This window comes from Piliocolobus tephrosceles, chromosome 10 (genome assembly GCF_002776525.5).
Source record: "Piliocolobus tephrosceles isolate RC106 chromosome 10, ASM277652v3, whole genome shotgun sequence".
NCBI lineage: Eukaryota > Metazoa > Chordata > Mammalia > Primates > Cercopithecidae > Piliocolobus > Piliocolobus tephrosceles.
In genome coordinates this window covers 77235654-77263220 of record NC_045443.1, presented here as the reverse complement: position 1 = coordinate 77263220, position 27567 = coordinate 77235654, and the positions used below count along the sequence as shown (strand labels likewise).

At 34.9% G+C, this 27567-nt stretch overlaps 1 protein-coding gene across 5 annotated transcripts in view; it reads left to right on the top strand.

Annotated features, from left to right (window-relative positions):
- Positions 1 to 27567, top strand: part of PPP1R12A (protein phosphatase 1 regulatory subunit 12A) — a 167936-nt gene that overhangs the window by 102404 nt on the left and 37965 nt on the right. For all 5 annotated transcript variants that reach the window (XM_023219148.3, XM_023218966.3, XM_023219088.3 and 2 more), the window contains exons 4-9: positions 5920 to 6079; positions 9963 to 10107; positions 16308 to 16382; positions 17339 to 17427; positions 17573 to 17730; positions 20989 to 21113. In XM_023219148.3, coding sequence (XP_023074916.1) covers positions 5920 to 6079; positions 9963 to 10107; positions 16308 to 16382; positions 17339 to 17427; positions 17573 to 17730; positions 20989 to 21113 — 752 coding nt within the window. The remainder of the gene's footprint in view (positions 1 to 5919; positions 6080 to 9962; positions 10108 to 16307; positions 16383 to 17338; positions 17428 to 17572; positions 17731 to 20988; positions 21114 to 27567) is intronic.

Below are 27567 nucleotides of genomic sequence, written 5' to 3'. Positions count from 1 at the left end.
TCTTGGCAATTAACATTTGGTTCCTCGTTACTTATGCAAATTTCTGCAGCCAACTTGAAGTTCTTCCCAGAAAATTGGGTTTTCTTTTCTGTCATGTTATCAGGCTGCAAAGTTTTTCATACTTTTATGCTCTGCTTCCTTTTGAACACTTTGCTGCTTAGAAATTTCTTTCATCAGATACCCTAAATTACCTCCCTCAAGTTCAGAGTTCCACAGATCTCTAGGGCAGAAGCAGAATGCCACTAGTCTCTATGCCAAAGCATAACTAAGAGTGACCTTTGCCTCACTTCCCAACAAGTTTCTCATCTCCATCTGAGACCACTTCAGCCTGGACTTCATTGTCCATATCACTATCAGCATTTTTGTCAAATTCAGTAAGTCTCTAGGAAGTTCCAGACTTTCCTACATCTTCGTGTCTTCCTTTGAGCCCTATAAACTGTTCCAGCCTCTGCCTGTTTACCCAGTTTCAAAATTGCTTCCACATTTTTTTGGGTATCTTTACAACAGTGCCCCACTACCCAGTACCAAATTACTGTATTAGTCCATTCTCATGCTGCTATGAAAAAGTACCTGAGAGTGGGTAATTTATAAAGGAAAGACGTCTGACTCACAGTTCCACATGGCTGGGGGTCCTCAGGAAACTCACAATCATAGTGGAAGGGGAAGCATAATCATAGTGGAAGGAGAAGCAAACATGTCCTTCTTCACGTGGCGGCCGGAGAGAGAAGTGCTAAACAAAGAGGAAAAAGCCCCTTAAACCATAAGATCTCGTGAGAACTCACTCACTATCACAAGACCACTAGCACGGGGGTAACCATCCCCATTATTTAGTTACCTCCCACTAGGTCCTTCCCTCCACACAATTGTAGCTTATGGGAACTACAATTCAAAATGGGATTTGTGTGGGAACACAGCCAAACCATATCATTAGTAGTGGTAACATTTCTCAAATTATCCAGGTATGAAAATTATTATTCAATATTTTTAAGTTTTTTAATCCTTTTGGCTTTTCTTATTCTAGTACATTTGGTCAGTAACTAGTTATGCTTAAGTAAATTGCCTTTGAAAGTAGTAATAATTGAACAATAGCTGTAATTATTTTCTTTATTTAGCTAGGGACACATTGATTTTTGAATCTGTTAGCTGATTAAATTCCAATCTAATTTTATTTATTTTAATCTAAGATATTTGGCTATATTTTAATCTAATATTTACTGCTCTTGAATCATAGTGACAAATGTTAGTCTAATCACTTTGTTACACCCAACTTAGTTTTATTACATACTATTTTCATTGTTTAAAAACCTTACAGTTATATAGTAGGTGGGTTAGGACCAGTTAAATGCATTATAAGATTTTTTTTCTTTTAAAACAGAAATCAAGAAAAGAGAAGCAGAATCATAGACTTTTCAAACTGATAATAATTAACACCTTAGTTCTTATTCCTGATCTAAACACTTTACATGTATTAATTAATTTAGTTTTCAGAACAACCCAATGGGATAGATACTGTCATCATTCTCATCTTACAGATGAAACCAGAGCATAGCATAGATTGTCTTGCCTGAGGTAGTACAGCTAGTAAGTGGTGGATCAAAGATTCAAATCCAGCCAGTCTCGGTTCAGTATCTGTTTTCTTAACCTATCTTACTAATATCCAAAGAAGCTATGGCTTTCTCGGGATCACTAGCTAGTCAGTCAAAGCACTGAAATTAGAAAGCAAGTCTCCTAATACATAGTACAATTAGATGGCTTTTTGTTTCTTCTTCAATTTTTTGATGAGCTAAGCAGGGTCTACATACTCTAATTGGTAGTATTTCAAAATTTAAGAACAAAAGAAAGGTTTTTCTTTTCTAATTTAATTTTCTTAAACATAAGGAATTGCCCTTCACGTTAACTTTACACTTGGATTGTTTTTATATATGAATCAGTTACGAGCATGATTTGGAAGCTAAAGAAGATAATTGTTTTGTCATTAGATAAAGATAGCATGAAATTAGATAAATAGAAAAGAAGTAGTTTTTTTTTTTTTTAACTTGAAGCTCAAGGGAAACAGAATAGTAAAAGACAATAAAGATCAGAATGTTTAAGATTGTAATGAAAGGAGGGATAAAAATAATAAAATGCTACCTGTTTTAAAAGCCAGTAAGAGAATAACACATTAAAAAAGCAAATCTGAGGTAAATCACTTAATAGAAAGGTTATTAACATTAGGCATATCTTAAATGGGCTGATTATCTTCTGGTAGGAAATTTTTGATATATGTATAACTGCTTTACTATAGAAATGGTGGCATTTGGTTTTTGTAAAATTATAATAGGTTCTGTTCATTACATACATAGTTTATACAATTTATTGTTTTCATAAGGTCTGTTTGGAAAATCTTACTTCAAGTTTATTTCAAATACAGTAATGAGATATTTTAATCTCTAGTTTGAAGGTGACTTTTCCTATATTTGTGTTATCTTGGAGTTTTAAAAATATTTCTGAATTATTGTCTGCTTTTTAAAAGCTGAGCTTCAGTTGAATAATGAGCAGTTTAGTTGTCTTGAAAAAAAATGGTAATGTGCTAATAAGCAGGCAGAATAAAGATACAGTTCAGGCAGAGGTAGCTGTCATGACAGTAAAGACCATGATGTACTTGGGGACCTATGTGGAGGTCTAAATGGTTAGAACACTGAATGATGGTAAGAGAGAAAGACTATAGATGAAGTTAAAAATGCACTGAGACCAAGTCATATAGGCTTTGTCTTCTATACTAAAGAGCTTGAGCTTTGTCTTACAGAAGCAGCCACTGACAAATTTTATGTAGAGAAATGACATCATATTTTATTTTTTCCAATTCAGCAGTAGATTGGGGGATGAATTACAAGGGACTAAAGATTGAATGAGTTAAGGGCCAGTAGTAGTAGTCAAAGTGTGAGACATAAGCTATGAACTAGGATAGTGATAGGGGCCATTTAGAAGACAGTCTAGAAGTGGCAACTCAAAATCTGGTCACTAATAGGATGGTGTATTAGTCAGGCTCCTCCATAGAGACAAACCTGTAGGATGTATGGAAGGGGATTTATTAGGAGCAACTGACACAGAATCACTGCAAAGTCCCACAATAGGTCACCTGCAAAATGAAGAACCAGAGAAGCTCATAATGTGGCTGGCTCAAAGCTAGTAGTGTGTCTTCTGTCCAAGTTCAAAGCCCTAGAAGCTGGGAAACTGACAGTGCAGTCCCTGTCAGGCCTGACAACTCCCCCAAGGAGCCGCTGGTGCAAGTCCCAGAGTCCAAAAGTTGAAGAACCTGTAGTCTGATATCCAAAAGCAGGAGGGAAAAAGGTATCCCCCTCCTGAAGGGAGAGAAGAGAGCAAGCAGAGAGAGCAAATCCTCCTTTTTCAGCCCATTTCTCCCAGCTGATTGGATTGTTTCTGCGCACATTGAGGATGGGTCTCCCTCTCCCAGGCCACTGACTCCCATGTCAGTCTCCTCTGGAAACACCCTCAAATGCACCCACAGACAGTGCTTCACCAGCCATTAGGCATCTCTTGACACAATTAACAATCACAGATGGGGTGAGAGTAAGGTAAAGGGAGAAATTCAGATGACTTTCATGTTGCTAGGTAAGTGAGAGCACTTAGTATAGGAAAACAAGACAGGCAGCAAATAGAACAGTTGGAGAAAAATTAGGTTAAGATTTTAGCGTTGCATTTGAGATGCCCATGGCATAATATTTTATTGTTTCCCTAGTTCGCTCTGCTACAGGCTTAGATATCCAACTGATTACTTGATGTCTCTGGTGAGATATTTGTTAGGCATCTTAAACCTCACATTTCTGAAATTGAAGCTTTAATTTTTTCAGTTGCTCAGACTGAAAACCTCTAATTGATTCTCGACCTCTCTTTTTCTTCTGTGTCCAAACTAATTCAAATTCTCTTGGTATGCCTTGAAAAACCCAGAATTCAACCACTTTACTATCTTTACTGTTATCACCCTTGTTCAAGTTACCATCATTAATTGCCTAGATTATTGCAGTAGCCTCCAAGTGGGTATCTCAATATCTACTTAACTTTTCATCCTAAGTTATCCTTTTAAATTAAGTTAGATCATGTCACCACACTCACTGTCCTTAGTACTCTGTAGAGACCCTGTCCTTCTAAACAGAACATTCCTAGGAGGCTCCCACTTTAGAGCCTACTGGTACTTCCCTCTGCCTGGAATGTTCTCCCAGTCGTATGGCTGTCACTCACTTTATTTTTTGTTGTAAAGTCATCAAAGAAGCTGTTTTTTACCAACCTATATAAAATAACACCCCTTCTCATTACCCTTTCTGTTTCCTTTTCTGGCTTTATTTTTCTTCACAAATGAATCATCTTCTGCCATATAAGTTCACATCTATACCTGCAGCATCTAATGATGTACCTGGCAAAATAGTAGGTGCTCAGTATATATTAAATGAGTGGATGGAAGAATGAAAAATCTTGACCAAACAGTTGTATACATGGATGTGGATTGTAGGAGAATCTTAGCTGAGGAAATGTGTGTGTGTGTGTGCTCTTGTTTTATATTTGTTCATTCATTGTTCATTTAGTGAACATTTAGTAATCTCCCTCTACTTTGCTTTTTTTTTTTAATTTTCTTTTTCTTTCAAGCAAAGTCTCACTCTGTTGCCCAGGCTGGAGTACAGTGGCGTGATCTTGGCTCACTGCATCCTCCATCTCCTGGGCTTTTTTTTTTTTTTTTTTTTTTGTATTTTTGGTAGAGACGGGATTTCACCATGTTGGCCAGGCTAGTCTTGAACTGCTGACCTCAAATGATCTGCCCATCTCACCCTTTCAAAGTGCTGGGATTACAAGTGTGAGCCAACGCTCCTGACTCTGATCTCCCTTTACTTTGTATCAGGTACTCTACCAGACAGTGGGGATGAAAGATAAAAAGGCTCATAGACTTGTGGAGTAAGGCAGATTGTAAATGCATTGTGGTGTGTGCTGTTTATTAAATAGCAAGTAGTCGAAGCCATAAGACCACATAAAATCATTCAGGAATTTCAAAGGTATCTTTCTTTATTTTTTTTTTCCAAGGTGTTGAGCTCTTTGAAGGTAGAAATTAGAGGGTCCTATTCATTTTTGTATTCTTCACTTTTTTTGTTTGTTTTTTGAGACAGGGTATTGCTCTCACCCAGGCTGGAGCGCAGTGGCATGATCACGGCTCACTACGCCTTGACCTCCTGGATCAAGCAATCCTTCCACCGCAGCCTCCCAAGTAGCCGGGATTATAGGTGTGAGCCACCTTGTCTGGCCTCTTTCCACTTTTATCACCTCAACCTAGGGTAGTGCTTAGAGTAAGTGCTTTTAAATGAATGAACATTTATATAACTTACTAAAATTTTGAAAATAATTTTAATGGTATGAAGAATGTACTATGTTGGAAAAGGAAATGAAAGGAGTTTGCTAGAGAAATAATCTATTTTAAAATACGATATATTTTAGATGAAGACAGGACCTCCAAGTTGAAGCATTCAGTAAACATTTGTACCTGCTAGGCTAGATTTCATAGAACAGATCAAAACAGATAGAAATTTGAGACTTATTCATTATAATTGTTAAAAAAGAATTTTAGCCCAAAGGATGCTTATATCTTAGGAAATGTTCAAATTTTAAAAAACAAGAATAATCAGAAAGGAAAAATAGATCAAAATAGTATCGTGGAGCAAAAAATAATAATAATAAGTAGAGAAAGTTAATAAAATGTCTGCAGTATCCCACATTTTTTAGTTTAACCAACTTGTTATAAGCAGCCAATTTTAAAAATACATATATACTTTCACTTTTAATTTTATTTAAACTTGACATGTTTTGGACAATTTTATTTCCCAACATGGAACAGTTTTTATTAAGCAAAAATAAAAGCAATTATTTTCATTTTATCAGGGGTTGATATAGAAGCAGCTCGAAAGGAAGAAGAACGGATCATGCTTAGAGATGCTAGGCAGTGGCTAAATAGTGGTCATATAAATGATGTCCGGCATGCAAAATCTGGAGGTACAGCACTCCACGTTGCAGCTGCTAAAGGCTATACGGAAGTTTTAAAGTAAGTATTGTTTTTTACAGAGTTGTTTTTCGACTTTAGTTTGTCTTCTTTATTCATTGGTCCTTTACTTAAAATACCTGCAAATGTTTTTTTGAAGCAACATAAAAGAGTTCTTTAATGCCTGTTTTCAGGAAGAAAGAGAACAACTGCTTTGAATATGATTGCTTTTGTTCTAAAATTCTTTCAACTCTCTAGTTTTGATTATTACTATTTTTTTAATCAGTTGTGATTTTCCAGTAAGTTGAATTTAAGTGTCAGTCAACTATTATCTGTTACCTTTTGGCCTAGTAAATCACTACAGAGAGTCATTTTGTGGTTCCAGATTGATAACTAGTTCATGAGTCTAAGAACAATGTCATGTGAACATACCATCAATTTTGAAAGCTTCATTCCTGCAGAATATTTATTTACATGTAATTTATCTTAAATACAGTTTCCTTTTTTACTACATGAACACTGGAACTTAGTACTATTAGCACACTATAAAATACTAAGCCATAAGCAACTTTGATTCTACAAGGCTATATATTGTTTAGCAAATTTGCTTGGAACAAAGCTTTACGTCGCAATAATATTTTTACTTCTGCAATGCAAATGTTGGCAACTATATGAAGAAAATTATTCAGTGTATTATTCAATATATGAAATTATTCTTATATTTACATGAAAGGAAGACTACTTAGCAAAATCTATGGCACCTTTTATTAATATATTGATTGTAATTCACTTGAACTTCTAATATCAGTCTTTCTTATTCCCACTCATTAGTAAAAGCAGTAAAGAATATATGAGTCACCTTTCCCAAGTTTCCTCCTCTTGGGTGACAGGCTCAGGCAGTTTTCCCACCTCAGCCTCTTTCGTAGCTGGGACTACAAGCATGTGCCACTATGCCCACTTAGTTTTCATATTTTTTGTAGAGACAAGGTTCCACCCTGTTGCCCAGGCCGGTCTTGAACTCCTGGGCTCAAGTGATCTGCCTACCTCAGCCTCTCAAAGTGTTGGGGTTACAGACGTGAGCCATCACCGCCCAGCCTCCTCTTTTCAATCTCTATTCAACTTCAATAATTTAGGCCTTTTTCCTAAGAATATTACGGCATTGTTGCCTTTTAATTAGTTTTCTTGTCCATCTGTTTCTCTGTAATCGAAAACTTTTGAGAGTTGCCAACAGCATTTTTTTTTTTTGAGAATAGAAAGTATTAAAGAGTATTACATAAAGGTAAGAATTGTTTCTTAAAGCAACTGTTTCTGTAGACATATATACGAGTACTGTGTTATGTTGCAAAATAGGTTTCTGGACGGCTTGCAAATGATCTTTGTAGTTAGGTTATCCAAGGTCCCAAAATCCTTTATTAGTTCTTAGTGGGGATCAGGATAAATTTTAAACTCCTCAACTTAGCATGTAGATTCTTCATTATCTGGCCACTGTCTTCCTTTTTAAGCTAAGCTACCACCATTGCCCCTAAAGTATGAATTGTGCCAGTTATATATATCTATTGAAGTTCTGTCATGATGTCCTTAATGCCTTCCCTTGTTTCTGTCTAGATGCTTTTATTCACCATCTCTTCAACTTGGAGGCAAATTCTGCTCAATCCTTTGAATCAGTTAAAGGCCCTTAAGCATATGAAAAAAAATGATCAACTTCATTCATAATTAAGTGCAAATAAAGCTACAGTGAGTTACACTTTTACATCTGTCAGTGGCAAAGATCAAAATATTTGACATCCTGTTGGCAGAGTGTAGGAAAAGGCATTCTTACTAGTAGAAATGACAATTGAGCAAATTCAATCAAAGTAACAGTTATTCTTTACTTCCCTGATTCTACCTCTAGGAATTTGTTTTTTACAAATACTGCCACTCACATAGAAGTAAGATCATGTGCTGGCAGCATTGTTTATAATAGGAATAAGAGAATGGTTTAATAAATTATGGTATATGCTTTCACTGGCATATTCTGCATTAAAACAAGAATGAGAAATCTCCTTACATATTGTTATAGAAAGAACACTAAGATATATTATGAAATGTCAAAATCAAGGATCTAAGTATGTATCATTTGTATTTATTGTAAAAAAAATTAAAATTATATTTGCTTATATATGCATGAAATCATTCTGTAAGAATCCAATAAAAATTAATAGTATGGTTATTTTGAGGAAGGACAAACTAGTTGGCTAAAGGTCAGCAATGAGAGAGTGATGTCCCTATGTATCCTTTTTCTTCTTTTTTTAAAACTTTGTGAACATATTACTTATGAAAGTTAATTAAAACAAATACGAAATAAAAATCAGTAGAAAAGATCTGTTTCAAATGTAACCTTCTTCACGTTTTCTCTCCCTCCCAAACACACACAACTCCTTTCAATTTGATTTTGATGCTTTTCAGTTTTGTACTCCCATTGCATGTCTATTCACAGAACCTATCCATGACAGTTGGTTGTTGTTTCACTTCCATTAAAAGCTCTTTGAATATAGATACTGCCTTTTTTTCCATGTTGAAAAAATTTATCTACCTCTTTTTTCTCGCCACACAGACTTCTAAGTACTTAAAAATGTTGCTTAGCATATTTAACATTATTATAGTTCATATTTCCTAATGAGGAACAGCATTTTTCTCTTATATTCCAGTATTGTTTCTTCCTCTATTAATAAGGTTTCTGGTAATATATGTCAGTGGAGATATTTCTTTGGACTTAGATCTTTCAGCTTTTCTTTAGATCATGGCTCTTAAATGTTGGTCTGCAGGCAGGTGACTGGCAATGATAAGCGATTCATATGGGGAACTTATTAAGAATATAGATTAGCAGGGCCCATCTCTCCATATGCTGATTAATTGAGTAGTACTGGGGTGAGCTGGGGAATCTATTTTTAAAAAACAAGCCCTTAAGATGGTTCCGTTATGGAAGCAGGATTAGAAACAGCTGTATTAGATATTGTTAGGAAATACCAGATTTGTTCTTAAATAAATGAAGGGGGATTATACATTAGCTGTCACTGCCACCTCCTGTAGGTAAAAAGAAGGTCCTTCTCAAGCTCAACATCTTGGAAAGTAAGGTAAAGGTTAACTAGATTTCATGAGTTGTATTTAGTGTTCGTTCGCCTGTTTGTGTGGGGCTATGCTATGTGCAGTTTATGGACCCATCTTTGCTCTCTGTGAGCTTAATGTCTAAATAAAATAAAGGTTGCTGTCAATATGTAGTTAGAAGGGCATACTAACATAATTTATGCAACTCTTTGCATTGTATTAAAATGTGTTTCTGTTTTAGCTTGTTGATGATTGGAGTATCTGCTTTCTACTGCTCAGAAAAATAGATCCGACTCCTTGGAATATGTTTTTTGCTTTGTTTTGTTCTTAAAAGATTGTCATTTTTCTTTGAAAATTTTCAGCTCCTGAATTTCAAGGCAACAGAAACATTACAAAACAAGTTTCTTTGATTCCAGTATATTCTTAGAACACATTTAGCCCAAGATTATACATTATATGGAAACCTGAAGATGATAGTTCCCACAATAAAACAGTTTTACATACAAAGTGATTAATCAGTTTTTGATTTTACATTGAAAAATTATGTGCTTTTCTGTGAAAATTTCACTTACAAGTTATATTAACAAGAATTAATCAGTGTCACACCAAACCATAAGACTTAGAGTCATTAGAAATTAATTAAAACTGCATTATTATGGCAATGACTCAAGATCTTCTTTTTCCGAGTTTTTTCTGAGAATTACTTTGTATTTGCCACAGTTAATTCATTGAGGGGGAAGGATGTGAATTCTGAAAAGAAATTAATTGAAAATTGTAGTTAAATTGCATGGTAGAAAGCTTTTGATCATGATCGTTTATTTCTAGATTTTAATGATTGTCTAATTCACTGTAATTTCTTTAGACTTTTAATACAGGCAGGCTATGATGTTAATATTAAAGACTATGATGGCTGGACACCTCTTCATGCTGCAGCTCATTGGGGTAAAGAAGAAGCATGTCGAATTTTAGTGGACAATCTATGTGATATGGAGATGGTCAACAAAGTGGTAGGCCTTTTAAAAGTATTTTAATATTTTAACTTTTAGAAATATAGTTTTATAAACTATATTTAGAAATATAATCTCAAAAGGTTATAAGGATTACATTATATAATTGTATTTTTATCAACTGCATAAAACTTTTTTTAGCCAACTGACTTACTAATTAATGGTTTAAGTCTTTTCAGCTACCGTATGAGGTAGTTCTGACCTTGTGCTGCAAAGAAAGAAGTATTACTCTTTCAGTAATCAGATTGCCATACATGTAGAGTAGATTTGGATACTTGCATTGATACTATGTTCTTAGGAATTCAGAAGCTAAGAAAATGTTGCATTCTTATGTGAATATTTTCTGCCTCCCCTTTGAGTTGGAACACATGTAGAAGTGTGGTTCTAATTCTTTAGCTGATGGTCTTTTAGCTTGCTTATAGAGTTCTCTAAGTGACATGAATAATGAGGTCTTACAGCAGGTAATGACAGTAAACACTATAAAGTTTTATGCTGAAGGGGATCATTGAGATGCAACATCATCTAGTCTTCTAGTTTTGTAGATGAGAAAGTAGTTCTGTTGAGTGAGGTAAATTATATACTTAATACCACAATTAGGTAGAAGGAGGGAGGGAGATAATGTCATACAAGTGTTTGTCACGAAATCATGAAAAGATTCAGGTTATCAAGTTTCTTGTTAAACTAGACTTCTCTACTCCTTTGTAGATACTATCAGTCAATAACCAGTCACCAGTATTCCTGCTAGTCACTTCCCACTCTGTGTTGGTAGATAATAAGTATCATGGAGAACTCAAAACATGTCTCCTCTAGTGAGTGTAAATTACCTTTCCATAGAATGTTCCTTGCATATTGCATTTCATAGGAAAATATCATAGGTTATGTAGCAGAGAGTCATAAAATGATCTCATCTTTATTCAAAATAGAACCATCTAATTCTTTTGCTGTTTGTGGAGTAGAGTTCTAAATAACTTACTTTCATTAACTGATTTAAATATGTATTTTATATAAGAAATGTGCAGGCATGAAAATCATAGGAATTGGTAGAAGTCTTAAGGAAAGTAAAAAAATTTGGGAGAATGATTGGTTTATACTTATGTACAAATACAGAAATCTTTGGGTTGAATTTTTAGTTAAAACTTTCAATAATTTACTTTCTCTGTTCTGTAATCAGCATTAGAAGACAAATAAATATTGATACTATTTAAGTAAAAGGCCAGCTAATTTTAGCTTTGCAAGTCATGTTACCTCTCTTTTCATGTAGAAATTCCCCTTCAGAATTTTTTTCTGAAAAGATTAGCAGATACCTGTTAGCCTCTGAACTCTGGTCTGCATTCTTCTCTCCCAAACAGTGACTTTTTACTACATGTCCATTCATATGGGCAGTGCTGATAATTGGTTCATTTAGTAACAGTAGCCTCCGGATAAGAACTAGATGAGAGAAGCTTATTAATTGAAATGGTTTCCAAAAAGGATTATTTCACTTACAAGTTTAAACATGGTGTGTTTCCCCTACTGAATCAGTATTCTAGTGAAACATAGACAATATATATTATGTATGAGAAAAATTACTTTATTTGCATCTGGCCAACAATTGTCTAATTCCTATACCATACAGTTTATCATAATTTTGCTATCAGAGAAGGAGTGCATATAAAATTATTTTGCCTTGTATCCTTTTTAAAAAAATTAATAGCAGCTCCTTATGTCACTCTAAATTTTATTTACTCTCTTATCTGTCATTCGATATTTCAGTAGATCTTTATGTGGTCTTAAAAGAATTGTGAGCCAGGCCTTGTGGTGTGCGCCTGTAATCCCAGCTACGTGGGAGGCTGAGGTAGAAGGATCGCTTGAGTCCAGGAGTTCAAGGCTGCAGTGAGTCCATGATTGTGCCACTGCACAGCAGTGGACAACAGAAGGAGACCCTGCTCAAAAAAAAAAAAAAAAACCCAAAACAATTATGCCTCATATTTACATAGAATTTAAAGATTTTCAGCCTTTTTTACACATATGCAATTCTTTTAACAACCCTGTGAAATTAAGGGTTTTTTGGATTCAGGAACATGATCAGAGAAGTCAAGTAATTTTTCCTAAAGCCCTGATAATTGTTTTTTCTTTTTATTCTGCTAAGTTCCTCTATAACTTCTTTTCATTTTAGTTTCCTCATCTTTTATTTTTCAAGATACTATTAAGATGTAAAAATACAAATTTTAATCAAAATATTATTTTTCTTTTAAAAGTCAAGATTTGAAAGACTGCTTTTTTTTTTTTTTTTTCTCCTGAGATGGAGTCTCGCTCTGTCACCCAGGCTGGAGTGCTGTGGCCAGATCTCAGCTCACTGCAAGCTCCGCCTCCCGGGTTCACGCCATTCTCCTGCCTCAGCCTCCCGCATAGCTGGGACTACAGGCGCCGCCACCTTGCCTGGCTAGTTTTTTGTAGTTTTTAGTAGAGACGGGGTTTCACCGTGTTAGCCAGGATGGTCTCGATCTCCTGACCTCGTGATCCGCCCGTCTCAGCCTCCCAAAGTGCTGGGATTACAGGCTTGAGCCACCATGCCCGGCCTAAAGACTGCTTTTTATAATGAGGAGCTACATAATGTCTATGGCATTCTAAAGGAGTTTGTGCCATAAATATATCCAAACACAAGCCTTTTTTTTTCATTTGAGAAGTTCTGTTTTACGACTTTGATTTTTAAAAGTTTAATCATAACTTTGCATGTGTGAATTAGACTGTTTTTATTGTCTATAATTTAAAATGTCATACATCATGTTCAATCAAAATAAATTACTTTGTCTTAATTATGTAAGCCTGCCTATATGAATTTATAATACCTTCCTTAGTACTTACAGATTGAAGGTTATTACTAAATTGTTTTAAAAAATGATATTAAAGATGTGCACTTAAGGTACTACCAGAGTTTAGATGAATTCTTTAGTAATAGAAAACACTATTTGGGAAAATAATGTATAATATAGTAAGTGTAGCAAATCATATAGAAAATCTGAAACCCTTCCTAAAAATATTTAGAGATTTCAGTCTCATTTCTTTAAATTATTTGCAAACTGTAATACGTATTTACTGTCATTTTAATTCATTATTATAGATTATGTGATACAGACTTTAAATATAAAGGTTATTTGCTTTCTTAGTTTATTAAAATAATTGCTTTACTAGAATGTATCTAAATATTGTTCTTTATTGACTAGAATGCTTTTCTGGTTGGAATTTCTCTTACTGAATACAATGGCTAGCAGACAAGTTTTTAGATTAATATAACTGTCATTATAAAGATTTAAATGAATGGCAAAGCTATTTCTGCTATTAATGGACACAAGGATGTTTTTACCCTAATTCCATCTGCATTTATTTTTATTTTTGATAAAGGCGAAATGACACACTAGAGTAGTAGAGACCTAGATTGTATTCCCACTTTCTCTTAATGACCTGTATGACCTTGGGCAAATACCATGCACTCAGACTGAGTTTCTTCATCTGTACAGTGAGAATCGTTCTAATATTTGTCCCAGCTACATTATTCGTTGTTGTGAAGATGAAGAGGTTGTACCTAAAAAAACAATTTGGTTAGAATAAGTGAGTAAAGAAAAATGAAGAAACTGTGAAGTTGGACTTACAATGTCTCCAGTGTGTTTGTGACTCTTAATAGATGTATTGGACTAATTTTTTTTTAAGCAGTTTTTAAGATCGTTCTCTTGATAGAGTTCTTACGTTTTCATACCTCAGTGTTGTGTCCTCGTTTGTTGCCTGGTTGCTTTGAGTGGCACTGCTTATATACTATAATGTGTTTATACTCTTTATCAGTGAAGCACAGTAGCCTTATAGTAGTTAAGAACCAAATAATGTTTATAACTTCACGACTGTTAGCTTTGTAACTGTGCTACAGATTGTTTAAAGGGCATGTTTAAGTTGCTGAGTTAAGTTGATGAGGGTGCTGTTTTTGAAATTAGAAATTCTTATAACCCACATTTTACTCTAGTTTCGATTCTGTATCAGCTGCTGTTTGCAAAGTAGACTCATTTATCAAGGGAGAAAGTGAAAATAAAGGTTAGTAGCGTGATCTAATTTCTTACTCTTAAAGAGGAGAGTTCCTTGGTTATTAAAGTGACCCTATTGCATTTAACTGCTACAAAAATTTAATTACAGTTCAGACATTTCAAGGTGGGATAGTTCATTCATGAGAGGGGTTGGTAATACTTAACATGATATTTAAAAATAAGTCAGTGAATTATTTCCACATAACAATCTTAAACACGGTTTACATTAAATGTATAGCATTATTAACATTTTAGAACTGATTATATAAAGCATATGATATAGCAAAACTAGAATTAACATGTATTTCTAATTTAAAGGGCACCTTAAGTTTTGAGCCAGTTATTTGATTTCAGAACTATTTATTCTTCAGGAATTTAAATCTTGGCTTCTATTTCCCAAGATTGAAATGGGAGGAAAGTTTATTAAAACTAAAACTTTTTATCTTGGACTGAGTGGGAAAGGATAGATTGTCTCTTAAATTCCTACTGGAAAGACTTTCTAGCAAGAAAAGGCAAGTATGATAAGTATTTTTGAATCTTGTAAATTTATATACATACTCACCTATTTTGAAAAAGCAGTATTTTATATACTTTTAAGATATAACTTCATAGGGCTGGGCACAGTGGCTCTTACCTATAATCCCAGCACTTTGGGAAGTGGAGGTGTGTCTGAGCCCTGGAGTTCAAAACCAGCCTGGGCAACATGGTGAAACTACATCTCTACAAAAAAATACAAAAACTAGTCAGGCATGGAGGTGTGCACCTGTGGTCCCAGCTACTCAGGAGGCTGAAGTGGGAGGAACAGCTGAGCTCCAGGAGGTTGAGGCTGCAGTGAGCCACAGTCCTGCCAGTGTGACAATAGCTTTTTATTTTATTAACAGGCAATGAGAAAACTAGCTCAGATATTGGCTAGCTTATAGTTTGTTTTATAGTGTTTGGAAATTAGCTCCTTTCTGAATAGATGTTAGCATCCTAATGTTGGTACAGAAACAAGGGTTGTTGTTGGTTTCTAAACGGAAAAATTAATGTGATTTTAGAAGCCATTATTTCTTATCCATTCTTATGTCATTGTGGATATAGGAATACTGTTAAGAAATTTGAACTTTCTTTCAGAATTATATTTTTTGTTGCTAAAAACATTTTTTTTCTGTGAAAGGATCATGTACTGGATAACATAAAGAAGACTGTATTCTAAATAATGAACTTGTAAGCGTCCTGGAAACTTGTCCAGTAGGGCTATGATAAGGACTAATGCAGGCAGCAGGAAATATTCTTATTATGTTTAGTCAGCAGCTCTTTGAAATTTTCTCTTTCACAGATTAAAATAGATTGACATATGTTCATCTGGACTAATTTTTAAAATTAAGCCATACCTGTGGCTGGCTGAATGTTCAGCAGCTTAAATATATGCATTTTTAAATTTTATTACTCTACCAAGAATTTAAGTTGTAGGATGTCATCAAAAAGAAAAAGGCCTCAAAAGGTTAAATTACCCAGTAATTTCTCCCTTAACTGGATGTTGAAGAAAATGAAAACAGATGTCCACACAAAAAGTTGTACATGAATGCTCATACCAGCATTATTTATCATAGGCAAAAACAAAAAAAAAACAACAACAAAAAAAACAAAACAGATGTCCACCTGATGACTGGATTAGCAGACCGTATATATCATGCAATAGAATATTATTCATCAAAAGAAATGAAGTGATACATACTATAACATGGATGAACCTTGAAAACATGTAGAGTGAAAGAAGCCAGTCACAAAGAACCGTATATTGTATGATTCCACTTACATGAAATGTCTAGCATAGGCAGATCTATAGACATAGAAAGTAGATTAGTGGTTGCCTTGGGCTGGATGCAGACAGTGATAACTAAAGGGTTTGTTCCTGCTTCTTAGGGTGATAATCTCGATAAAGCTGTTACCAAAAAAATAAGGGGAGATATTCACAGCTTCTGTCTCACTTAAATTTCATGTACATTGCCTTAGCGTTGTATGTTTTTACAGTAGTTGTTGTATCATTTATAACCACTGTAAAAAATGTTATCCAACTTCTTTATATAAAATTATACAGAATTATTGAAGGCATTTTATGATTTATTGACTTTTGACCATCACTACCCCCCCCCCTTGTTTCCTACCTAGGGCCAAACAGCCTTTGATGTAGCAGATGAAGACATTTTAGGATATTTAGAAGAGTTGCAAAAGAAACAAAATCTGGTATGTTTGATGACTGTCTAATAATTGCCTGTATTACGTAATTATCTTAGTAACTTTGAATTTGAGACAATTACAAAAGTTTTCTTGTGATGTTTTGTACTTTTTGGTTTTAAGCTATCCTTAAGTTTCACTAAATGATAGTGAAAGAGAATAAAGGGTAGTGATATTTAACTTTTTATGTTGCTTATCCCCATTTCTATTTCCTCCCCTTCTCAAAATGAATACTTATATATGTCCTCAAGAATAACATGTTTTTACAATTTCATTAGAGGGTTTTACTTAAAAGATGGAGTCTATAAAATCTCATATATCCAATAGCAGGTCCAATAGCAAGGAGTGATGTCACCTGAAACAGTTTTGGTTTTTTTTTTGGAGATGGAGTCTCACTCTGTCCCAGGCTAGGGTGCAGTGGCATGATCTCAACTCACTAGAACGTCTGCCTCCCGGGTTCAAGCAATTCTCTTGCCTCAGCTTCCTGAGTAGCTCGGACTACAGGTGTACACTAGCATGCCCGGCTAATTTTTTGTATTTTAATAGAGATGGGGCTTCACCGTGTTGCCCAGGCTGGTCTTGAACTCCTCAGCTCAGGCAATCCACCCACCTTGGCCTCCCAAAGTGCTAGGATTACAGGCGTGAGCCACTGCGCCCAGCCAGAAACAGGGTTTTGAGTAAAATATCCTCAGCCAGCCTAAGTGGTTAGTGGATCTGAACTTTTTCAGTAAAGTTGGAGGGATTTAAAAAATCCATCTTAGCCCTGTATGGAACTTTTTAATTGTCTAGTCTATTTCATTTTTTATTCAAGCTCTTTCCTTTTCAGGTAAAACTTAATTTATTTATTTCTTTGTTTTATCTTATTTAATGTCTGAAAAACTACTTTGTTATTATTTTAAACTCTGCATCTTAGTAATATTATTTTAATAGTTTTCTTATTTTCCTTTGCATAACTTTGTACAAAGCTCCATAGTGAAAAACGGGACAAGAAATCTCCGCTAATTGAATCAACAGCAAATATGGACAATAATCAGTCACAGAAGACCTTTAAAAAGTGAGTAAAATATTCAAGTACGTTTGTTACTTTTGTGAATGAGATGGCATAATGGCCACAGGCATGTTTATTTGGATCTGGGAAGAATGAATGTATTTTAATCTTTTTTGTTTCTAATCATTTGAACACTGTTTTCCTTTAACAGCAAAGAGACATTGATTATTGAACCAGAGAAAAATGCATCCCGTATTGAATCTCTGGAACAAGAAAAGGTTGATGAAGAAGAAGAAGGAAAGAAAGATGAGTCTAGCTGCTCTAGTGAAGAAGATGAGGAAGATGACTCGGAATCAGAAGCTGAAACAGGTAAAATTAAAAGATAAATGCATTTTCGTTGAATTTTGTGGCAGTGTAAAATAAGACAAGATCAGACTTAATTTTTAAATTTTTCAGACTGATTTGCTACTTGTTTAGATACCTGCCAAGCTACTAAATTATCTTTCAGTGAATGCTAGAAACTTATATATAGTTGTGAATTTATTATTCTGTAATTATCTGGAGGCTGTTGTTCACCTCTGTGTTTTGCTGACCTGTATTTAAAGAAGTTAGAGAGGCTTCTAAGAGTCCCTTAGGCACAGATAGGTTGTGAATGGGTTCTCAGCAATTCAAAAATGCTCCTGTTACTTCTGAGGTCTAAACTTCCAGGATGCCAGTCCCAACAGCATCCCAAATTTTCCCTAAGAAATAGTAAATTAGGAATGGAGTAAAAACTCTTTGCTGTGAGGGTGTGGGGGAATTTGCTTTGTTTTGAGAAATTTTAAAGATACAGAAAAGTATAATATAATAAACATTCATATTCCAACAACCTAGACTTAAGACTTTAACTACTGTGACATTTAATCATATTTACTTCAATTTTTTAAATAGAGTTAAAGCATTATAGATGTCTTTTTTAGTCACCTACCGTAGTCTGCTTCCCTTTCCTTCCTTCCCAAAGGCAATCACTATCATGAGTTTTGTTCTGTAATCTTCTAGTTCATTTTTATACTCTTACATATGTGCATTCATATGTAATACATAACAATTGTAATATTGTTTTGTGTTTTTTTCATATGGTAGGAATTGTTATACATCTTGGGTTTTTTCACTCAAAAGTTATGTTTTTTATATTTGTTCATTAATCTTTTTCTATAGCTTTATCTGCATTTTTTTTAGCTATTGTATAGTATTCTATTAAATATATCGGTTTTCATTATGATGAACATTTACCTTATTCTCAAACTCCTGGGTTCAAGTGATCCTCCTTCCTCAGCTTCTCCAGTAGCTGGGACCACAGGCACATGTTACCACACACACCTAATTTTATTTTTATTTTTTGTAGGGTTAACTATTTTGCTGAGGCTAGTCTTGAACTCCTGTCCTCAAGCAATTCTCCCACCTCAGCCTCCCAAAGTGCTAGGATTACAGGCATAAGCCACCACACTCAACCTATAGCCTAAAGTTATTTTTATGCAGTTAATCTCCTCCCTGGGAGACATTACTTAGCTCTCAGTCTGTAGTCAAGTATATCATTACAAATTAAACTATGTACACAAGAGAGCCAAGACTTACACCCAGACCTCCTAACTTATATTTTAAGCCTTTTACTACTTATGTAGTATAATTCAAAAACTAGAAGTCAAGGCATCTCTTTCAAAGATTTCTAGGTTTTTGTTCAGTAAATTTTTTCTTCATTAGCCCTTGTTTGTATACAAGTCACTGTTCAATATTAGACACTAAGGGACTATTTAAAACAAGAGACCTTAAGCCAGTTTTACCAGTAACCAGCAAATCTTCTGCTATCTTTTGGTTGGATATCCTTGATTATAAAATGAGAAAAATCGGGCTATAAGACCTGGATCGTTCTTAAAACTCTAGTATTCTATTAAATATAACTAATTACCATCAAATTGCATTGTATTTGTTCTCGGTTTAGAATTGAAATGTACTAGTTGCTCTCTACTCAGTTTCTCACTGAGCTAACTTTAAATGTTCCTCTGAAGCATTGTACTATGATAATTTTGTTCTTCCTGTTGCTAGTGGTCAGTTGTGCCAGGAAAATTTGACTCTGTCTCAAGAATTAATCCACGTAAACGCTGTGTGGTTCCTTTCCTCTCACTCTTTTAATACGAACTAGGCTTTATCATGCTTTATTTGGAAAGCTTGAGAAAGCAGCCATTTCCCTGTAGAGCTACAGCTTAATTTGACAATTTGTAAACCATTTCTTTTTTCTACTTTTTGTAAGGTTATTTCCTTGGGAAACTATTTGACATAAAATGACTATTTTGCTGAATTTTGTAAAATAAATTATTTGCCAAAACAGTTTTTCTTCAGTGTTCTTTCTCTTCTCATAAAGCAGATAAAAATGAAAATGCAACCTAAGTTTTAGTTATACCTTTCAAACAATTTACAAATGTGAAAGGTAGTTGAGAAAATGAGAAAGAGAAGTACATTTTTTGCTTTTAGGGTTCTTTCTTCTAGGACTTTTTCATTCTTTGTTGAAATCAAATGGATAGAAAGACTACAACGATGTTAATAACGTTTACAAAATAAGTTGGATGGTGGGGCTGGGTGCTGTGGCTCATGCTAGTTATCTCAGCAGTTTGGGAGTCCAGGTCTGGAGGATTGCTTAAGCTCACGCGTTGAAGACCAGCCTGGGCAACGTGGGGAAGCCCTGTCTCTACAAAAAATACAAAAATTAGTAGGTGTGGTAGCGCATACCTGTAGTCCCAGCTACTCAAGAGACTGCGGTGGGAAGATCGCGTGAGCCTGGGTAACAGGCTTCGGTGAGCCGAGATCACACCGCTGCACCCCAACCTGGGCAATAGAACAAGACCCTGTCTCAAAGTAAATAAATAACTTGGATGGTGGTACATGGGTTTTATCTTATTTATTACTTATATCTCCTACTAGACTGTAAGTGAAAGTATTTTGTCTTTTCATTGGCTGATATATCCCTAGTACCTAGGACACTACTTGAAGAATGGGGACACTTATTATTTGATTGATTGATTCTCTACACAGTTAGGTGGATTATTTTCCAAGATGATATTGTGCCCATTTAACTTTAGACTTTTTAGGAGTGGGAAGACATGCTCTTTGGGACATTTAACCATACTGTTTGACGGGAATGTAAGGTAATTATTGACAAAAGCACTTTTATATTTCCTTGATTAAAGAGGAACCATCAGTTTTAGATCAGTAATAGTAGTTGTTTATCCATTAGAAAATTGCATAGCTATTGTTAAGTTTTTAATTGCATTCATGCATTCACATTTTTAAATCTTAATTCAATTTCTTTTTATTTTCATTTTAAAAACATAGAAGTCAGATTCTATTTGTGCTTTTTATTGTCAGAAGCTTTGTTGTGTATTTTTCATATTATCTTAACTATTTATTTCAGCATATATATTGAGACAATGCTAGAAGCTCTCTGAAAAACTGACTTGCAAAAAGGAATCACAGTGGGGAAAGACTTTCAGTTAACAAAACCTTAAACAAAAATGGAATATAAAATGATTTTTTCCCAACCATTGAGACCAAATTTCTGTGGAATCTTGACTCTTAATTGTTTGTCTTTAATAGATAAGACAAAACCCCTGGCTTCTGTAACTAATGCCAACACTGCTACTACACAAGCAGCTCCTGTAGCTGTTACAACACCTACTGTGTCATCAGGTCAAGCAACACCTACATCACCTATTAAAAAGGTAAGCCAAAATTGTATTTGCTGAAAATACATGTATTCTATTTATGTGCCACTTGGACTAACTCATTAAAGTAATTCTGAATTTTTATAGTTTCTTCCAAAAATATGTAAGATTTCAGAATGTAAATAGGTATTTATGTTTCTAAGTTGAATGAAATTTCTTCTGAATGATTTTTTTATCATTTTTGCAATTGATATTACTGTTGATATTATAGTTGGTAGTTAACAAATATTACATACAGTTGATAGTTAATAAATGGCAGAAAGATAAAAATTTTTGTAATATTAAAATCAATGATTGTATTAGTTGTTTTTTTTTTTTTTTCTATTGAACTTTTATTTTGAGAAGCTCAGGTTTTATATCCTTTATCTCTGTTAAGTAGAGGTGTGCATGTTGATAATTTCACACATGGGTAAGTAAGTTACAAAAACTACCACCACAAGTCAATGAGAGAACGAGAATCTAAATTTTTTAAACTCATAGTACAAAGCACTAGGCAGGCAACTGGTATGCCAGTAGGAGCATGATCCCTGAGGTCGGATAAACCAGAGATGAGCTCCTGACCCTACCTTATTAGTTGTTATGACCTTGAGCAAGTTACTTACTATCTTCCTTTTGTATAACAAAACAAAATGAAGAGAAACACAGTTAATATTGTAAGGATTGGTTGAGATAGCCTGGCCAGTAAACTCAGTGTGTTTTCAAAATGTTACTTTCATTTATTTCTCTTCTCTCTTTCTGTTCTCTCTCTGTTCTCCATCTCTCTCGTCTCTTCTCTCCACCGAAGCAGTGTTTTCCAGTTAGTGTGTTGATCTTTTTAAGACTTTACCTTTTCCTGCTTCTCTGGAACCTATCCTTCTTTTAACCCAAATTAACAATTAAGAGTTTTTGTTTATGTTTGACCTACTAGTCTCTTTTCAAAGATTTGTCTTCACCAGTCCTTTTTTATCTTTAATGAGCATACTCATTTCCTTCTCTGTCCACACACACCTTTTTTTTAACCAAACCCTTGAAAAATTGATTGCAGTCATCATAACACTTCATGCCTAAATATGTCAGTATGTATCTCCTAAATACAAGACTAATATCCTTCATTCTCAAAATAATCACATTTAGGAAATTCAACTTTGGTATAATATTTATGTTGTTAGTAACTAATATACTTACCCAGATTTTCCCAGTTGTCCTTTGAGTCTTTCTGTTTGTTTTTTAAAGTCAGAGGTCCACTTGGATTGTACATTGTGTTTAGTTTCCTTTGAACTTCTTATTTTGTTGCTCGTTTGACATTATTTGCATGAGTTTAAGGACTGATTGTTTTTTAAATCCTCACAGCATTTCTGTTGTGTTGTCAGTATTACCAATATTGGGATTTGGCTTTAGGTGGTCAAGGTCTTTTTGAAATCATAAACTACAGAATAAAAAAAAAAAATCCTTACTGTTAGTAATAATCCTTCTCTAAAATTCTTCCCAAGGAGGGCAGTAATGTAAATAATGAGTGGTAGAAATGTGTTGGTTTCATTGGTATGTAGTTTGAATATTGAGAAACTGAATGAGTTATCTTACCTTATATATTCCAAAACTGAGTGCTTCTTGAATTCAGTTAGAACTCATGTTCATATGATCATAATTATGTATGCTTTAATAAGAAATTCTCTAAAAGCAGTTTGCAAAATTTTGAAGACTGTTAATCATGCTATAACTAGCGTCCCTATAAACTGCTTTAAAGTTTATTTTACTTCTAGAGCCCCCATATTCTTCTTCAGTGAATACTAAAGTCATGCCTGCATCTTTTGATCTGTTGCGACTGTAAGGTTATCAAAAGTTCCCAGAAGTTCCATCTCCCTGGAATACCTAGGCAAGAAACTGGCTATCTTTTTTTTTTTTTTTTTTTTTTGAGATGGAGTCTTGCTGTCACCCAGGCTGGAGTGCAGTGGCACAATCGTGGCTCATTGCAACATCTGCCTCCCGGGTTCAAGCGATTCTCCTGCCTCAGCCTACTGAGTTGCAGGGATTACAGGCGCCTCCACCATGCCTGGCTAATTAAATTTTTAGTAGAGATGGGTTTTCACCATGTTGGCCAGGCTAGTCTCGAACTCTTGACCTTGTGATCCGCCCACCTCAGCCTCCCAAAGTGCTGGGATTATAGGCATGAGCTACTGCACCCCGCACTGGCTCTCTATCTTTTGGGTATTTGGCTAAGTAATCCCTTTCCTACTACAGTCAAATGATTACAGTAAACTTCCTGTGTTCAATTTTCTTGTTCTCACATATAGCCAGCATTTATGGCAATTTAGTTCTCAGTTTATACCTAATGCCCTAACTGAAAAGAAATACTTTATAACCTCTGTTAGTATAGTGGGCCAGTAATCTCTTTGCTGTAAAAGTTCTTATTCAAAATCACTCTTGGTTCTGTAATTAATATAATAACATCTGCTTCTAAATTTGCATATTTAGAAACTATTTTATTCTCAGTTTCAAGCACAGTAACTTACTTTGAAGATTATATTACTTCTTTGTTCTTAAAGTTTTGTAACCAAATTTTATTCAAAACAATTGTGTAAAAATTTTGAATTTTTTTTTTTTTTGGAGACAGAGTTTTGCTCTTGTCACCCAGGCTGAAGTGCAAACTTGGTTCACTGCAACCTGCACCTGCCAGATTCAAGCAATTCTCCTGCCTCAGCCTCCCAAGTAGCTGAATTACAGACATCTGCCACCACACCCAGCCAAGTTTTGTATTTTTAATAAGAGATGGAGTTTCATCATGTTGGCCAGGTTGGTCTCAAACTCCTGACCTCAGGTGATCCACCCGCCTTGGCCTCCCAAAGTGCTAGGATTACAGGTATGAGCCACCACGCCTGGCCTGAAATATTTTTTTTGATGAAGAGGGAGTCTTCTTATCAATATTGTGTGACTTTTAAAACCTGTTATATTCAGTGATTCTTATGCTCCTGTATCTACTTTAATTTAGCATATTAGTGTTTTTTAAAATTTTTTCAAGTTTATCTGTAACTTTAGTGACCTAACATATAAATTTCCTTAAACAGATTGTTAATTTCTAATTGCATCTTAAAAGGTTTTGCAATTATCTATTTTTAGGTTTCCAGTCATGACTCCACTTCTGATATTTAGACAAAGTTATATTAAGTTCTCCAGCTTCCTTCCCCGGTGCATAAACTATGTGTGTGTGCACATGTGTTCACAGCAAGATAGATCACAAAAATGGAAGCACACAAAACAGTTTTACATTTCACTTATTTTAATCACTTGGGGTAACTATGGTGAAAGATAGAGGTGTTTGCTTTAAATGATCTTTCCTTAATTCCTTAACCCTTCAGCTGAAATTAAAGAACTGTTTCTGTAGCAATATCAAGCTGATGATTTGTGGGGATGTTATCTATAAAACCATCAGTTTGATTTTGTGCTTAAAATTGTTAACTAACAATAAGTCTGTATAAGCCTTTCTAGTCAAAATAAATATTGTTGGGATCTCTAAAGCAGATCAGCTATTCTTCTATATGGGTATACATTCCAATAAAATGTAAATGGCGTTTTCTTTACTTGATGTTAAAAATTCAGAATTTTTATGGAATTAAGTGTTCTAGTTAATTGAATCCAATGTAATAGCTAATAATTTAACAAAAGACTGCTATGTGCTGTGAAAGTATTCCAATTGAAATGTACAGATGTAGCATGATTTAAAAGGAGAAGAAATTATATTTGACTTAAGATAATAGAATCAGGACATTTTAGATAAATCTTAAAGTAGGTAGTACTCCACCTGAGAGAAGAAGGGCTTGCATAACTTGTTGAAAGGGAGAGAAGGAAAACAATATGAACAAGTGGGGATAATATGGAATAATTTGGCAGGAAAAACGAATTGTTCCATTTGATTGATTTATAGGGTGCATAAATACAAAGTAAACAGGAAAAGTAGAGCCATGTTGCAGGATGTCTTCACTTCTAGGATAACACTTTTATAATTTATTTGATAAGTAGTAGAGAGTCATGGAAGATGTTTGAACAATGCCTTGAGAGAATTATTCTTTATAGAATATTATTCTGACAGCAGTGTACAGATTTGAAGATGAGAGACTGATTGAGAAAAGGTTTATTAGAAGGTCATTGAAGTTGCCCACAATGATAAGAATATGAACTAAGGAAGTGGCTCTGGGCTTATAAAGGAGAGGAGATTTAGAGACTTGGCCTCTAATTTATGGTTGGAGGAAAATGACAGAGAAGGTCTAACATAATTGTGAAGTTTGAAACATAGGAGATCGAAGAGATAACCTTAGTGCCATTAACAGAATTAGGGAACTGAAGAAGAGATGGTTTGGAAGTAAAGGTGTTTTATTTTAGTCATATTGAGTTTCAAGTTTTCAGTTACAGTTCTAGATTGTCCACTCTACAGGTAAAATTAGGACTGGAAATTTAGGAGACTGGACTGGAGAATAATACATTTGAGAATAAGCTGACTACAATTAATATTTAGCCTGAGCAATCGTTAAAAAGTCAGGAAACAACAGGTGTTGGAGAGGATGTGGAGAAATAGGAACACTTTTACACTGTTGGTGGGATTGTAAACTAGTTCAACCATTGTGGAAAACAGTATGGCAATTCCTCAAGGATCTAGAACTAGATGTACCATATGACCCAGCCATCCCACTACTGGGAATATACCCAAAGGATTATAAATCATGCTGCTATAAAGACACATGCACACGTATGTTTATTGCAGCACTATTCACAATAGCAAAGACTTGGAATCAACCCAAATGTCCATCTGTGACAGACTGGATTAAGAAAATGTGGCACATATACACCATGGAATACTATGCAGCCATAAAAAAGGATGAGTTTGCATCCTTTGTAGGGACATGGATGCAACTGGAAACCATCATTCTTAGCAAACTATCACAAGAACAGAAAACCAAACACCACATGTTCTCACTCATAGGTGGGAACTGAACAATGAGATCACTTGGACTCGGGAAGGGGAACATCACACACCGGGGCCTATCATGGGGAGGGGGGGAGGGGGAGGGATTGCATTGGGAGTTATACCTGATATAAATGATGAATTGATGGGTGCTGACGAGTTGATGGGTGCAGCTCACCAACATGGCACAAGTATACATATGTAACAAACCTGCACGTTATGCACATGTACCCTAGAACATAAAGTATAATAAAAAAAAAAAATATTTAGCCTGAGGAAGTAAAGATCCTCCCCCAACCCCCCAGGAGAAGAAAGTAGAAACAGAATATGAGAGATCCAAGAGCAGACTCTGGAAGGGCTAGCACAAGGAAAGTTGTACACACACACACACACACACACACACACACACACAGCCTATATAAGGAATGTTGTACACACACACGTACGTGTCAGTCAGTCAAGAAAAGATTGGTCAGAGTCAAAAGAAAAAGAAGGTCAAGATAGCATCCAGTTAAAAAAGCCAAAGAAGAGAGTCATGGAGGAGGAGGTATAGTTAAGTATTTCGGGAAGGGTTTATTTATATACCAAGTAAAATCAAAAGGTGCCTTTAGACGTATAAAGCGGTACTTAAATCCAAATTCATGTTGGGCAGAGTGGAGGTATATCAATGATTACTGTGTAACAAATGCCGATTTCAAAATTGATAGATAGTACTGCCTCATTTTTCTGAACTCTAGAATAACAGTAATGGTAGTATTTCATTGGGTAATTATAAGGTTGAAACAGGATAACCCATGTGAAGCACTTAGCTGAGGGTCACACACTAGTAAATATTTGTTAAATGTTAGCTTCAGTTATAACATTAAATGTTATCTGATCTCTGGCTGTTTTATCATGGGGGGAAAATGTTTGTTTCCAGGTTTTTTGTTTGTTTTAGTTTCTGTTTTTTGAGGAGGTGGGAGACCTAATGTGGGTGTTGGCAAACTGGCTGGTGGGCCAAACCTGGCCCACTACCTGTTTTTGTATAGCAAACTGGTTGGAGAAAAAAAATCAGAAAAATTTCACTGTCCCTAAAGTTTTATTGGATACAGCCACACTTACTCATTTGTGTATTATCTGTGATCCACAAAGGTTGGCATTTACAGTCTAGCCCTATAAACTCATCAATCAATAAGTAGCTGTCTCAGTACCTATCATATTGCACAGAATATTAGAGTTCACAAACTTTCTTGGTCATTGGAGCCCCTAGTGTTTGGTAGGCTTTTTTCACAGTGCCACTGGCAAAAGGAATTACCTGTTTGTCTCATTAGGTAGTTCGATGCAAATGTGATCAAAATGGCAGGTTGTGCAGTGTCTATGAGATGTCACTGTGCTTCTCTCAAAACTTTAAAATATTCTACAGAGCCCCCGTGACTTTGTTGTGACACCCTGGAGCACTTCAGTGCACATTTTAGGAACTGAGGAATGCTTAGACCCTATTGATAGCAGTTCATTACTGGAAGTACCAGAGGTATATCT